General features: G+C 39.8%; 2 protein-coding genes across 2 annotated transcripts in view; one reads left to right on the plus strand and one right to left on the minus strand.

Annotated features, from left to right (window-relative positions):
- The window catches only part of CLCC1 (chloride channel CLIC like 1), a 17,582-nt gene extending 7,532 nt beyond the window's left edge, over positions 1-10,050 (plus strand). The window contains exons 5-11 of the mRNA XM_009283182.2: positions 1,028-1,168; positions 2,460-2,553; positions 3,686-3,783; positions 3,864-4,010; positions 4,623-4,916; positions 5,453-5,699; positions 9,961-10,050. Coding sequence (XP_009281457.1) covers positions 1,028-1,168; positions 2,460-2,553; positions 3,686-3,783; positions 3,864-4,010; positions 4,623-4,916; positions 5,453-5,680 — 1,002 coding nt within the window. The 3' untranslated portion in view covers positions 5,681-5,699; positions 9,961-10,050. The remainder of the gene's footprint in view (positions 1-1,027; positions 1,169-2,459; positions 2,554-3,685; positions 3,784-3,863; positions 4,011-4,622; positions 4,917-5,452; positions 5,700-9,960) is intronic.
- GPSM2 (G-protein signaling modulator 2) overlaps positions 7,200-13,580 on the minus strand; it is a 19,145-nt gene continuing 12,764 nt past the window's right edge. The window contains exons 10-14 of the mRNA XM_009283181.2: positions 13,134-13,204; positions 10,890-11,066; positions 9,934-10,096; positions 9,579-9,796; positions 7,200-7,876 (exon numbers count right to left, since the gene is read on the minus strand). Coding sequence (XP_009281456.1) covers positions 7,712-7,876; positions 9,579-9,796; positions 9,934-10,096; positions 10,890-11,066; positions 13,134-13,204 — 794 coding nt within the window. The 3' untranslated portion in view covers positions 7,200-7,711. The remainder of the gene's footprint in view (positions 7,877-9,578; positions 9,797-9,933; positions 10,097-10,889; positions 11,067-13,133; positions 13,205-13,580) is intronic.

Here is a 13,580-nt window from a genome sequence, read left to right on the forward strand (position 1 = left end):
TGGTGGATCGATGGGTGGGCTCGATGGTCTTAGGGGTCTTTTCCAACCTCAATGATTCTATGATTCTATGTTGGGGTGATTGAGGTCCCCCAGCAGGACGAGAGCCTGTGAGCGCGATGCCTCCTGTAGCTGGAGTAAGAAGGCTTCGTCAGTAGGCTCCCCTCGATTGGGCAGCCTGTAGTAGACACCAACCACAAGGTTCCCTTTGTTACCTCGGTCTCCGATTCTTGCCCATAAGCTTTCAACCTGCTCGTGGCTGTTCTTCAGAGACGGCTCTTCACGCTCTATCCATTTCTTGATGTAGAGGGCAACCCCTCCGCCCCTCCTTCCTCGCCTGTCCCTTCTGAACAGCCTGTAGCCATCGATAGCCGCACTCCCGTCGGCTGAAGCTTATCCAGTCGGATAAGTTGAAGCTGCCTGAATAGATCTTCACAATTCAGAATATGCTAACGTTTTATGCTAACATGATCTTGAAAGTAGCCTGTCTAGTTTTGAGGGGGTCCATGGAAGCCAAATTAAAAAAGCAAGCTGTCAGTAGTGTAACCTCGCTGTTAGGGGTCCTCGGGTGGAAAGAGACTGTAAAGTGCTTCTCGGAAGTCTTGCTGCTGTTAGCCAGACTGTAACTTTGTCTCTTCACTGCTGCCAAGTTCTGTGGTTCATACCAGGCACATACTACTCAAGCACCAATTTACATCAATTTTGTAATTTTAAAGTATGGTAGGTAATGTGATAAATATCGTAAGGAAGAAATAACTAAATATCGTAAGGAAGAAAGAACTAAATATCACGAGAAAGAAACGCGCAACTGCAATGTGAGGCGGTGATAGGAATGACTGCTAGTAACGGCATGAAACTTTTCTGCTCGTACTGCTGCAGGTGTGCTGTGAAAGCAAGGAAAAATTCTCTCAACTGTTCTGTGTAAAAGGCGCTAGTGAAAACAAAAGTTGGAAGTTCCTTCATGTGTACTGGCAGTAAGCTTGGAAAGTTCCAAATCTGGATCATAATTTTTTCCTCTTTTCTTTTTCAGATTCTCTTGTGCTTAGTGTGCATTGTGACTGTAATAGCTACAGAGCTCTGGACACGTATTCATTGGTTTGTTCAGCTAAAACGTGTTTTATTAATAAGTTTTCTCATCAGTTTTGCATGGAATTGGCTTTACTTGTACAAGGTAAGTTGTTCTGAAATCTTAATGGCTTTTAGGCTTCAAATTTTACGGTTATGAGGGAGTTAAGGATATTTAGTTCCTTTAGTTAGTTTATATAAAGCAATAATTGACTGCAAAATAAATAAAGGGATGAACGTTTTATTTTGCATGTTGACAGGTGTGTTAGGCTTAAAGAAGAACAACAGAAACCCTGCCAACTTTTACCCTGCCGCAAAGGTGCACAAAATTCATAGAGCAGTAGAACTGTGATTTCACTGCATGGGCAAGGGAGACATGAACCCTGTCTAAAGCAGCTTGGTAGAAGTGTCTTATGAGAAGATACTGTGGGGCTTTTTTTCTTTCTAAGGATTCCCTGGCTGAAACTGTATTTAACATGTGATAGACCAGAGAGAAACGCTTCATTAATGGTGACAAAGTAGCTGACTGTACAATGGTATTGGTTTTAATGAGGAGGAATTAATGCTGCTAGGTCATAGCCCAACCACAAAATCTCAGTTCTCACGTCTTGTCATCAGAATTTAACTGCAGCTTGTCAGACCCAGGAATAGCGGAGTGCCAGAGAGGAGGATGGCTCTTGAACACGAGTGGACTGCCATGCGGAGGACTTAGATTGAGCCAGTGAAGAATGTCAGAGTTTTTCAACAGATGATTCGACTTAATTTTTTCTATTTGATTATCAGTTGCAAGCTGTAAGGCAAAATTATAATGAATACAGGTATTTGCCCCATCCCTGGAAACATTCCAGGTCAGGCTGGACGGGGCTCTGAGCAACCTGATCTAGTTGAAGATGTCCCTGCCCACGGCAGGGGGTTGGACTAGATGGCCTTGAGAGGTCCCTTCCAACACAAACTATTCTATGATTCTAAGTTATTGTTAATGGGAATTATTTAAAAAATAAAAGAGAATGTCCTGATGTTTTGATTAGTAATTGCGTGGCAGCTGTCTCTATTTTTAATCCAGAAACATTTTAAGGAAGCAAGATGTCAGATTACTTTTGCCCTGAACTTGTATCTTTGAAGTTTGCTCTTTTAGTAATTCAGACTCCATTTGGAGAATAACTCAGAGGTAGCCATCCTGGTGGTTTTTATCCATTCCCAGGAAGTACTTGGAATTTAACTCTGTTAAATTGTTTAGGTAGCAAACTTTTCTTAATAGAGATTTACCCAGGTAATTATCCCAAGCTGGTGAAGAGCAAAAGTCAGTTAGCTCAGGTGCAGTACTGCATGGACACAGGTGTTCTGTGCCCAGCACCACCTTGGTTTACGTTTTACAAGTAATTCTTCCTCTCCTGCAGCTGGCCTTTGCGCAGCATCAAGCAGAAATTGCGAAAATGGGGCAGTTTGATAACGTCTGTGCCGAGAAGTTGGACTGGGGGGGAAGTCTTATTGGTAAATACTTGTTTCATTATTTTGTAATAGTATTTAAGATCACAAAACATTCAGTAATAGTATCCAAGAATACTCTGATTTCTTCATGAGTAGTACATAAAATCTTCTTCAGCAATACATGATTATGTGGTTTTAGCATTTTTCCGTTCCACAAGACTTTCTTTTCTAGGCCTTTGGAGAGCTGATCACAAAACTGTGCTTAGAGCATGTCGTGGTGTTACTTCTGCGTGGTGTTTTCCCTCGTACCTTACCCCGTGAGTGTTTCCCCAGCTCCCCCCAGGACCATTCAGCGCGGTTGCTGAAGGCAGGAGGACAGAATTCAAGGACAAGACTTTTGTCATCCTCCAGGCCTGCGAGTACAATGGACTTCAGAAATTAGATCTGTAACTACTTATGCTGGTGTTGTTATTTTAGAAAGAAAGCTGAATTTTTTTATTAGCCGTTATTTGTTATGCAGTGCTATAGCTGGTAGATTAATGATGGCAACTCTTAATGAGTGCTTGTTAGGGTGCTTCTCAAGGGAAGCCTTGAGAATTTATTGGCTGTGATTGCTCTGTTTACATCAAATTTCAATGGTTTATGTTCTGACTGCACTAAAATCAAACTACAGAAACACTGATGTCGTAAATTACTTGTTTATAACTTAAAAGTTCCCTTAAGGAGTAAGACTTTCTGCTTATGACTAAAATAGTCTCTTGAAATCTAGCAAGCAAAATACACATTTTTAATCTACTTGCAGCCTGGCAGATGAGTAGTAACAGTCAGAATTACTTCTGTTTCAGTAGCCGTGGACAAAATGTGCTAGATAGTAGTTCCCACAGACAAGACTTATTTTTCTTCTGAGGCTTCTAGGGGCTAAGTTCATCTAACAAAGAGAATTTTCTCGACTAAACATGGGAAAACCTCAGTTTCTTCTTTCTTTCCAGCCTTCCCTCTCCTTCCTGCATCCCCGTGACTGGATAAACTACACTGCCAAACTAACCTCAGGCTTTTAAAACTGGTTCTGAGCTTTGAACCATGTCTAGAAGAGTTCTCTTCCATCTACGATAGAAATGCTACTTTCTGTATTACAAGTGTGTCATAAAATGTATTTGTAAAAAGTAGTAAAAATGTGTCTCTGCTTTGACTACAGAATGGCTCAGAAGTAAATGGACGTTTCAGGATGATCCCTGTCAGAAGTACTATGAAACTCTGCTAGTAAATCCTGTTTTGCTGGTTCCACCGACAAAGGTATGTGCCGAGCCTAAAGAGACTGTTTATGTATGTTTGCAATCCGTGGTAACACTATTTTTCTATTTGTATTTTTCTAGGCATTGGCAATTACTTTCACCAACTTTGTAACTGAGCCTTTGAAGCACGTAGGACAAGGTATTGGTGAATTCATCAAAGCACTTATGAAGGAGATACCGTTTATTCTGCAGGTTCCAGTGCTAATTATGATGGCTCTGGCTGTCCTGGTTTGTATACATTTATCTTATATTTAAAAGCTCAGTTTTATTTTTTATTATTAAACTTACTTATATTTAGGTATTATCATCTATTATATTATTTATTTTTTATTTGTACTACTGAACAGATTTCTTAGCACAGATTATTTCTGTAAGGGAATTTTTTCTTTACAAAATCTTCATAGTACAGTTGCTTTAGCAATTAAAATAGGTAAGTTTGTATTTAAACTGCACCTCTCCCCCACTCCCCAAGTGGGATAAAATAGCATCAAACTGCTTAAAATCTTCGCCTCTATGACAGTTTATTGCAGCTTAGCTCCCATTTCTTCCTTGTGTCATTACACAACGATGCATATAATTGGCATTTTGTACACGAAAGCATTGAATTGTTAGAGCCTTCAACATCTTTATTGTAGCACCAAAGATGAAGGACGACGTCCAGCCTGGCAGTTCCTGCAGTGCGGTCAGACTGCAGAAAGCTTGAATTTCACTGTAGCCGTTCTGATCCCCTGAGCTTTTCTTTCAGTGTTTTTTTTTCAGATGTGTGACTTCGCATTCTGTGTGAAAACCGTAGGCTGCAAATATTTGATGTTTTGTTCTTTTCTCCCCCCCCCCCCCCAGGCTTTCTGCTACGGTGCGGGATCATCAGTGTCTGTGTTAAGATACTTAGTAACGTTTCAGAAGAAAAGTCTTCCTCCACCTGACAGTCAACAGGAGAAAATAGACTTTGGGCAATATGATGGGAGTAAATCAGACAGCTATTATTTGCAGAAGCTTCCTTATGTTTACAGAAGACCTCATGACAGAGGAGATGCTCCTATGAGAGCAGGAAATGGCAGCAGAAGTCCCGACATCGTGCACACAAGCCGTGAGCCAGATACGCAAGTAGAAGAGTCTCACAAAGCAGAACCTGGTGTATGTTAGTCCTGGTGCTCTTTGAGCTGGGATTAAATTTAATAGATTTCAATGTCATCTGCTAGAATATGTTTAAACAGCAAGCTTAACCCAGATCTTGGGGAGAGAGGAGTTAAGGGAGTACCTGTTCCCCTATAGAACAGTTTGGTAGCGGTATCTTGGGCATGTTTTGTTCTGGGAAAATACTGTGCAATAGCTAACTGTGGCAGGAAACTACTGAATGAAAACTCTTTATAGCCAAGACTTAAATAACTTCTGTTTTGAGAGATCAGTACTTACATCAGCCTGGGCAATAATGATTACCATAGAGGAAAGGCGGGTGAAAAAAGCAATGCTGACTTTACTGTAAACTGTAGAAAATTAAAAACAGACTTACACTCTAGCTTGTGCTTATTTACATGTACTGTTTCCCCAGGCAAAAAAAAAAACCAGTCATGCCTTGGGGGAGTTCTGCCCCTTGAGCTGAGATGCACCTGAAGCAGCAGATGCCATCATTTCTGATTGCTTGATTAATAGCTTATTATTAATTTTTACAGACTAGATGGCACACTGAGTCTGAAGTTTGTAGACTAGAAACTATCACAGCTGAAAACCTTACTGAAGAACGCGCACTTGAGCAGCAGAAACAGGAGACGGGCAAAGCAGAGCGGGAGACTGGAGAAAATTGTGATCCTAATAAAAACCTAGAAGGGAAAAGTTCTGCACTGGAACCCTGTGAAGAGAAGAAAAAGAGCAGTTCACGTGACTCACAGGAAGGAGACTAAGGAAGCCCCAAGCTCGGCTGTAAGTTTTGTCTTATCTTTAGCTGTCACGTACTTGCTAGTTCTGCTCTAGTTCTCGAACGTAGAAAAGAGACCATCGGTAAGCTGATGGGAACTCATCTTTGGTCAGAGCATTAGTAAGCATAGCTGTAAGGTGGGGGTTTAAAAACTGAGAGACTGAGTATATGTACTACTTCTGGAATTCTAAATAAATGTGTTAAGTAAGATAGTACCACTTTAACTGGCCAAGAAAACAGGCCTGTGGGTGCTGCTGCTTGTTTGAAATCAAGTTTGTGTAGTAAGTTTTCAGTAAAACTCGATACTCTGTGGTGGGAAAGCACTGATACTCTGTGATCTAGCAAACATAAGCTGCACTAGGTAATGGTCAAACAGCCTGAAGAAAAGTTGTTGATATTCATGTAATTCACATAAGACTAATTAATTACAGCTCTACTAGAAGTCTCAGGACTATCTTTGGTTTATATTCTTTAAAATCACTCTTAAGTAAGTAGAAGTGCTGCTTGTCAGCTCAGTTTTAGGACAGCTTGATTTTCTTCTAGTTCAGTAATTTGCAGAGGAGTGACAAGCTGATGCTGTACCAGATGTTTTCTTAGGGTGATTCAAAGCTGAACAGGGAATAGGAAGCACTAAGTAAAAGTACTGAAGATCAGCTCAATAAGCTGACGGTAACACATGGTTTTGGAAGAGAATTTTGTCATTTCTCCTTAAAAGCAGGAGGACAGTTTCAGTAGAAATCGATTTGCGGTGCTAAAAAAGCTGCAAGAGAATGTTTGTAAAACTTTCAGTAGCTGTAAAATAGTTTGCATTATGTGGAGCCTGCGTGTCTGTTTAACTGTTCTTACAATGCCATTTTACTCTGAAGCTAAAATTAACTGTAGGTTCTTCTCTAGGGGTATAATACTTCAATTAAAAATTACATCACTTCATTTATAAATACCTGAAGTGAACAGTTTGCTACCTTCGGTGTTAAAATTAGTGGCTTCTACCTCAAGATACCTGCACTTAAAACAACATATAGCCCTCGGGGTTCCCAAGAACTACCTCAGTACAGGTATTCCACCGAGGGGAAGGCTGAGTTACAACTGTTGTTCCCAAGAACATCCTTAGCAAGAGAAGGAGAAGTAGTTGAGGTCAAGTAATAAGCAGCACGCATACACTTACCATTCTTAACGTCTTAAATTCAATGACTGCAGGAATTGCCTGACGTCCGTGGTAGTTCATGCCAAGTACCTACCACCCCTGTGCTCCCCTGCTGCACGGACCACTGCTGGTGGTGGACACGTACCACGCAATCTATAGCACAGCACTGGCAGCTGTTACTTAAAAACAAGTTCACCTTCTTAAAAAAATCCTTCTGATTGTAAAACTGCGCTAATACAGGAAACACTTAACTAAATATTACCAAAAAACCCCAGCATGTTTTGAAAAGACTATTTTTGTATTGTATTGAATTGTAGAATTAAAACTAGGGTTTGATTTTTTTTTGTTGTTGTTTAAATAAAAATGATTACGGAAACGGAGTTTGGAAGACACAAAGACTAAGTACTGAAGCTATTCCTCAATTTTTTTTTATTTTTAAAAAAAGTACAAAAGAAAACAGGACCTTTTCCCAGGGAGGTACAAATCGGGGGAGGGGGGGTGTTATCTTTAAAAAGAACATACAAATCTAGGTCTTACGCTAGATGGAGACAGTGGTAGAACCCACACATCAGCAATGAGAATACCCTGACAGGGAAAAAAAAATCATATTAATGTTCATAGACTAGAGGCAGTTAAGATGGAGACACAGTAATCAGTATCTTGGACACTGCTAAAAGCAGCTGCCAACTGCAAAGCGCAGCAGCAACTCTAACTACTGGTCATGAGCATGATGCTGCTGCTATTTATACAAAAAAAATTAGAAAGGGGACAAAACTACTAATTGCAGTCTTCTGTAAAAAGGCATGTATGTTTTTCCAGCAAACAAAAATGATACTTAAGATGCTACTGTACAGTACGCGCCTGTTTGTTTCTTCAGCTAGAATTTGGTCCCTTTATAGTTGAGGGTAAATGGACTCTCTGTTCATCCATTCTCTTAGCTTGTGATCGTAAAATCAGGCTGAAAAAATCCTCATCTGGCACAGTTGGTCCTTTTGCAGATGATGGAGGAGCACATCTTTGATCATCCAGTCTGGAACCCTACAGACAGACCAAGCAATAAAGCTGCATATTTACAGGAATATATATAATAAGTGAACAATATAAGTGAAAAATTACTAAAAGCTTTTGTTTTCAGATTTAAAGCTATTACAAGGATTTCATTTGTAAGTTTTGTTTCAAGTTAAACTTCTGAAATGAAATTAGTAAGTTAAGAGCACAAGTGTAGCTAAAATGGTTCCTCCAAACCACCTGTCCACATGCATCTGAAAACAAAACTCCCAATTTAGTTCTTGTTCATATTGCAGAATGAGATTTAAGTGTCCTTTGTCCAGAAGAAGAATTTTAGCATTAGTGCATGGTATTTCCAGTCTCGTACAACAGAAAGTACGTTTGTCTTCCTTTCCTTTATACGGGGAGTAAAAAATAGCCAGTGTTGTCAGATTTGGAAAGGCAATATTGAGAGAAAGTTTTCCTCCAAACACGAAAGACTGGTACGTTTTAATCACGATGTTACAGAGCAGCTTGCTGAACCCCTCTGAGAGAGTTTCCGTGCTCCTTTCACACAGCCACCCGCTCCTGCTCAGATTTTACAAGCATCAGCCTGTCGCCCTAGGTCTGGCTGCGGTCTGCAGCCACCCACAGAAGCCCCTTTTTGCCTTAGCTGGGAATGAGTATTTCTCAGCAGCGACAGGCTGCTGCCGAGCTAACTGGAGGGGTGCTTCAGAAAGGCACGGCTTTCAGTGTCCACTACGAAGAGAGGATGGACCTTGGGCAGAGTCACCTTTGAGACAAAAAGTCTCAAAAGTCAGCTACCCTTTTCTGCTTCTGTTTAGAGCAGTAGCAGCCGTACTGAGGGGATTAAATTTTTCTACTCTTTTCTGAAGAAGCACAGTCAGTCATTGCGTTACGTTTGCTACATACAGTGCACGTGAAAAGGCAAAATCTACCATATTATTAACCTCTAGATTCTTTGCGTGACTCAAAGTAGTAAACGGACAAGCTGCTAAAACAGAACGTGGTATTTCATCAGGTTGATGAACACTGTCATTGTAGAATCAATTCCAGGTGCTGCTTCCCACCCAAGCTAACATACTTACTTACCTTTGGAGAACTCAGTGTCTGAATTTTGTATTTTGAGATCCTTACCAACCCATCAGGTAAAACACCGAGCCTTTTTAATTGAATTCTTTGATCTAATTGGTATATATACCACGTTCGAACTGACAATCAGACCCCTCACTTGTGTATTGCCACGAACTATTATTTAAACTTAACATAATTGGAATGATGATCACTATCACCGCTAAAACTTCGATACTGAATTCTTTCATTTGATAAGTTAGGATTCCTGGTCTATCAGGTGCCCTCCTAACAAGCCAGATCTAAACACTTTTTCTTAAAATCATTTTACATACTCCTTTTAATAACCTCACTTGTTTTCCTTCACCTTTTCAGCATATGTTACTTTAAATGGTTAATGTGGTATAAATACCAAAATTACAATAGACACTGGATAATTGGGGGGGGGATCAAAACAAAAAAAATTGTAAAAAAAAAAAACAACCTTGGGGAAAAAAATCCTAATTTTTTGTTCTCTTATTTTCTTCCTTATCTGCCAAATCAATTTGTATCTTAAAACACATGATAAACATGGTGGCTTACTTGAAGAAACTGAATAGCAGGATGCACAAATCAAATCCCCAGAGACTCAGAATCTGAAGAATTTTTGTAAAAAACTTACCTGGCATTTTATCAATATATCAAAGAAGTCGTCATCCAGTTCTCTGTTGTTGCTTGCCATGAGGTGACCCAGGACTGACTGACTGTTGTGTTGATTAAGACGAAGTCCAGGCAGATTACTAAAGCTGGCGCGTTGGTCATCTAGGCGGCGGCTCTGTGAGATAGCAAGTAGGTCTAGAAATTCATCTGTGTGGGGTGAGACTAAAGAAGTAGAAAAGGCTGGGGAGGAGGAAGAAAACAAGTTAGCCTGGAATTAAGTTCCTTTCCATAGTAAAGTCTTGCATGCAAACACATTTTTAAAGTAGTATTTGGCAGGAACTAAAGTCAGATACAGATCTGGCTTTTAAAAAAATTACATTTTCTCATTGTTTTCGGTGGAGTAGAGGATGTGGCCACTGAAGCAGCTGAGAATCTGTTCTTCTCCTGGAAGTAGCATCTCTGATCATCCATCCTGTTACTCTGGAATCGACTCAGCAGATCAAAGAACCCTTCATCTGCCATTGTCTCTCGACTGTTTTTCTGAAGAGGACAGAAGAGTTAGGGGTATTTTGAACTAAAGAGTACCTAAAGCTAGGACAACTGCATCACAGTTTCAATCCAGTAACATGTTTGATATTTGCATATCTGAAATCCATTAAATGAATTCCTTTAGTCATCCATTTCTATAGACAGAGATTTATCGTAAGAGGAAACGCTAATAATATGGCAAGCATTTTTGGAAGGTAAAATACATTAGAAACGTTTCATTCTCTGAAACGGAAAGCAGCAGTACTCTGATCAGTACAACTGGAGTTATTCCTCCTCAGCCATGAAAACCCAAATGCCCATGAAAGGAAAAAACAAGAACAGCAACGAACAGTTTCCATTGTCTCTTCAGGTCTATGGTCAAAAGCACTCATCTCACACCTAGATCAAACGACTCAGTTCTTTTATTTTTACCTGACTTCTGTCAAGAGTGCAGTAACCTAAAAAAAAAAGTCAAAAATATCTCCCACTGTCTGAATCAGAAAAACTAGATTTGTTTAAGTTTGGAGAAGCAGGGTCTAGAATAGACTAGAAATAAAACATATGTGCAAGCTGAGCTGTAACTTTAGAAAATCCACCAGGAAAAAAAATGTTCCAGTAGTAGGAAAAGCTTAAAGCTGGCACCACCCATGAGACAGCTGTAGAATGGCAGATTCTGCATCGTTTCAGAGCCACAGCGTTTAAATCAAGTAAAACTGAAATGGACAGCTGCAGGAATGTGTTTTCCATAATTTTGATCAGACAAAGATTAGTAGAGGCTATGATCTCCACAGCTCGCCAAACCTACCCTCTGAGAGTTTGGAAGTCGATGGTCAATAGAATTACTGGCATCCTGCAAAACTTTGGAAGCGGTGCCGTTTTTGTACTTTTTGCCTTTTAGTCGATTTACAAAATGCAGTTTTGCTGAAGGTTTGGCAACCAGTGGTTTCTGTTTAGCAAGAATCTCACTGTTCCAGTTCTGAACCTAAGAAAACAAGAGTCATGAAATTAAGCCTTCCGATTTTATTACCTATACTGTTACTTCTTATTTGCTGGTGCTTTTCCTCCCCAGAATGAAGCAGCTTTACATTATTTAGTTTATCCAGCCACAAGGATGTAAAAACTTAGGTGTCTGTTCTACTACTTGACCTGTGATTATGGAGCTCTTGTTACCTGAAGCAGGTTAGTACTGTTACTGATCGGTCTTACAACTGAACTGTAGCGTGACGCCTGATCGATTAAAATGTGGTCACATGAAACATGCTGAAGTTTTCCTTGCTGACTACAGTGCAGGAAATGTAGTTAATGTGAATGCTAAAATGCAGACACAGCTGGCATTTCCCACCTGACATAATTGGAAAGAAAAAAAAAATCCATAGCTTTACAAAGCATTAGAGCAAAACAAACCCTTATACAAACCCAGATATTCAACCAGCCTTCCACAAAGTCCTTGATAATACACAAAATTCCCAGTAAAGATTGAAAGGGAAGAGGGAGAAGAATGCCAGCACAAGAGCAAACAGGAATAACCATCTCGTTCCACTGAAGAACAGAATGGATAGCTTTATCAACCTGACAGATTTTCCCTAAATTCTCTTCTAAAATAACAGAATTATCCACAAAACTGACAGCTTTATCTAAAACCTGCAAACTCTTACAATAACTGAATAAAACCACATTTTTTTCTTGATTCGACATCAGAAGTTGTGAACACAGTCATGAATCTTTCAGCAACACTGCCTACCCAAATGGATTGCCTTTTAAAGGCTTATTTAAGATCAGCACACAGATTCCAACCCCGAGAAGATGGCATCCTGTACAATCAAACCGTAATGCTGGTGTCGTACATTTTTCCATATATCAAAGACAGACATTTATGGAATGAATTTTCAGAATCTACTAAACGAGTATCTTGAAAAAAGCCCTTTATAAGAGCTAAGCTGCAATACTAGGTTAATACTTTATTACAAAATCCACATGAAACATTTTAGTATATTTAGGGCACAGACATCACAGGCTATGTATTTTAAAAGATGCTGCAGATAAATAGATTCAGAGAGGAAGAAAATACAGCTGATACTGGCCAAAAGCTTAGAGGTTCCCTGCAGAGAAATCACCCTGGACTAAACCCAAGATCTTTTTAAAGGTACACAAAGGGGCTCTTGAGCATCAGTGCTGACTTCAGCTGTACTGACTGTCCAGATGCAAGCTTGGAGATTTAATTCGTATTTGATAAACATGATGGCAGGCTTTGCATCACCTGAAGAGATGGGAATTAGATATCCCAGTATGGAGGAAAAAATAGCAATTTCAGTCTGCCACTGGAGTCATGTAGAACTGCCAGCCCACCGTTGAAAGGCAGACAGAATTTGAAGGAAATTTTTCTCAAAGATTGACACAAGGATTTCAGTCAGGAACTCCCAGCTCCAAGAGATTTCTCTGAGCTTGGGGGGAAGTTACTTGACCTATCTGTGACTCGGTTTCAGCATTTTGGAAATAGCATCCTTACTCAAGATGGATGTTGAAACTCCTAATGGCTTGCAAGTTGGTTGAAATCCCAAAGTGAAAAACACAACATGTATTTTAAGTGCCTATAAAATGACTGTAACCAAAGAAAAAAATGTTGAGAACAGCTGAGCTACAGCTTAGGAATTTTACTCTGAATCACTTTCATGTTGCACCCTCAAACCACTTCTAAAGAAGAGGTGAAAGGAATTCCTTTGATGCACACTACAGGACCCCATTCTTTCTTATTTGTGAGGGGTATAAAGCAAGCTTTCCACGAGCCGTTATGACCGTTATATATGTAAGATGCTGACTGTTACCTACATGTCAAAAGTATTATTTGTTAGAATTGTTAGACCTGCTTTTACCTAACTCTTAAGATCAACTAAATTAAAAAGGGGATGCAAATGACATATGAACATTCTGCCGAGTTCTTTCAAAGTTGTTAAGTATAAAACTTCTGACTATTCATAACTGTTGAAGTCAAACCCTTAGAAACATTTCATTGCACTTTCACCGACAGAACAGAAAGAAGGAAAGTGCCAACCTTTTCTGGTGTTAATTTCATAAGTTCCATGTTCTCCATACTGTGGCGGCGTCCTACTCTCGGTCTGGTACCTTCAAGAAAGAATCAAGTTCATCTTTTTTACCATTAAGATTTATGGTGTCACCTTCACAGCCGTGGCTGTACACATCTAAGGTCCAAGGTACAGCAATTCTGAGTTCCACAACAGTGCAGTTAAATACATCAGCAGAGAATAAATAACCACTAGTAAAAGCAGCCTTCAAAACCAGACCAATCTAAGCTACCTAAGTTGCTTTCATGGGACACAGAGAAGCACCATGGATCTTTGAACAGAGGAACATGAAATGAACTGGGTTCTACTGTAACCCCCAGTGTCATTAAGGTGGTAGGAAGAAAAAAAGGGAAGACATCATTTGGCAGCAGATAAGCAGATAGATCAATCTCCCACATTCAACAAAAAAGGGGGGG

The sequence above is a fragment of the Aptenodytes forsteri genome, unplaced genomic scaffold (genome assembly GCF_000699145.1).
Source record: "Aptenodytes forsteri isolate BGI_AS27 unplaced genomic scaffold, ASM69914v1 Scaffold181, whole genome shotgun sequence".
NCBI lineage: Eukaryota > Metazoa > Chordata > Aves > Sphenisciformes > Spheniscidae > Aptenodytes > Aptenodytes forsteri.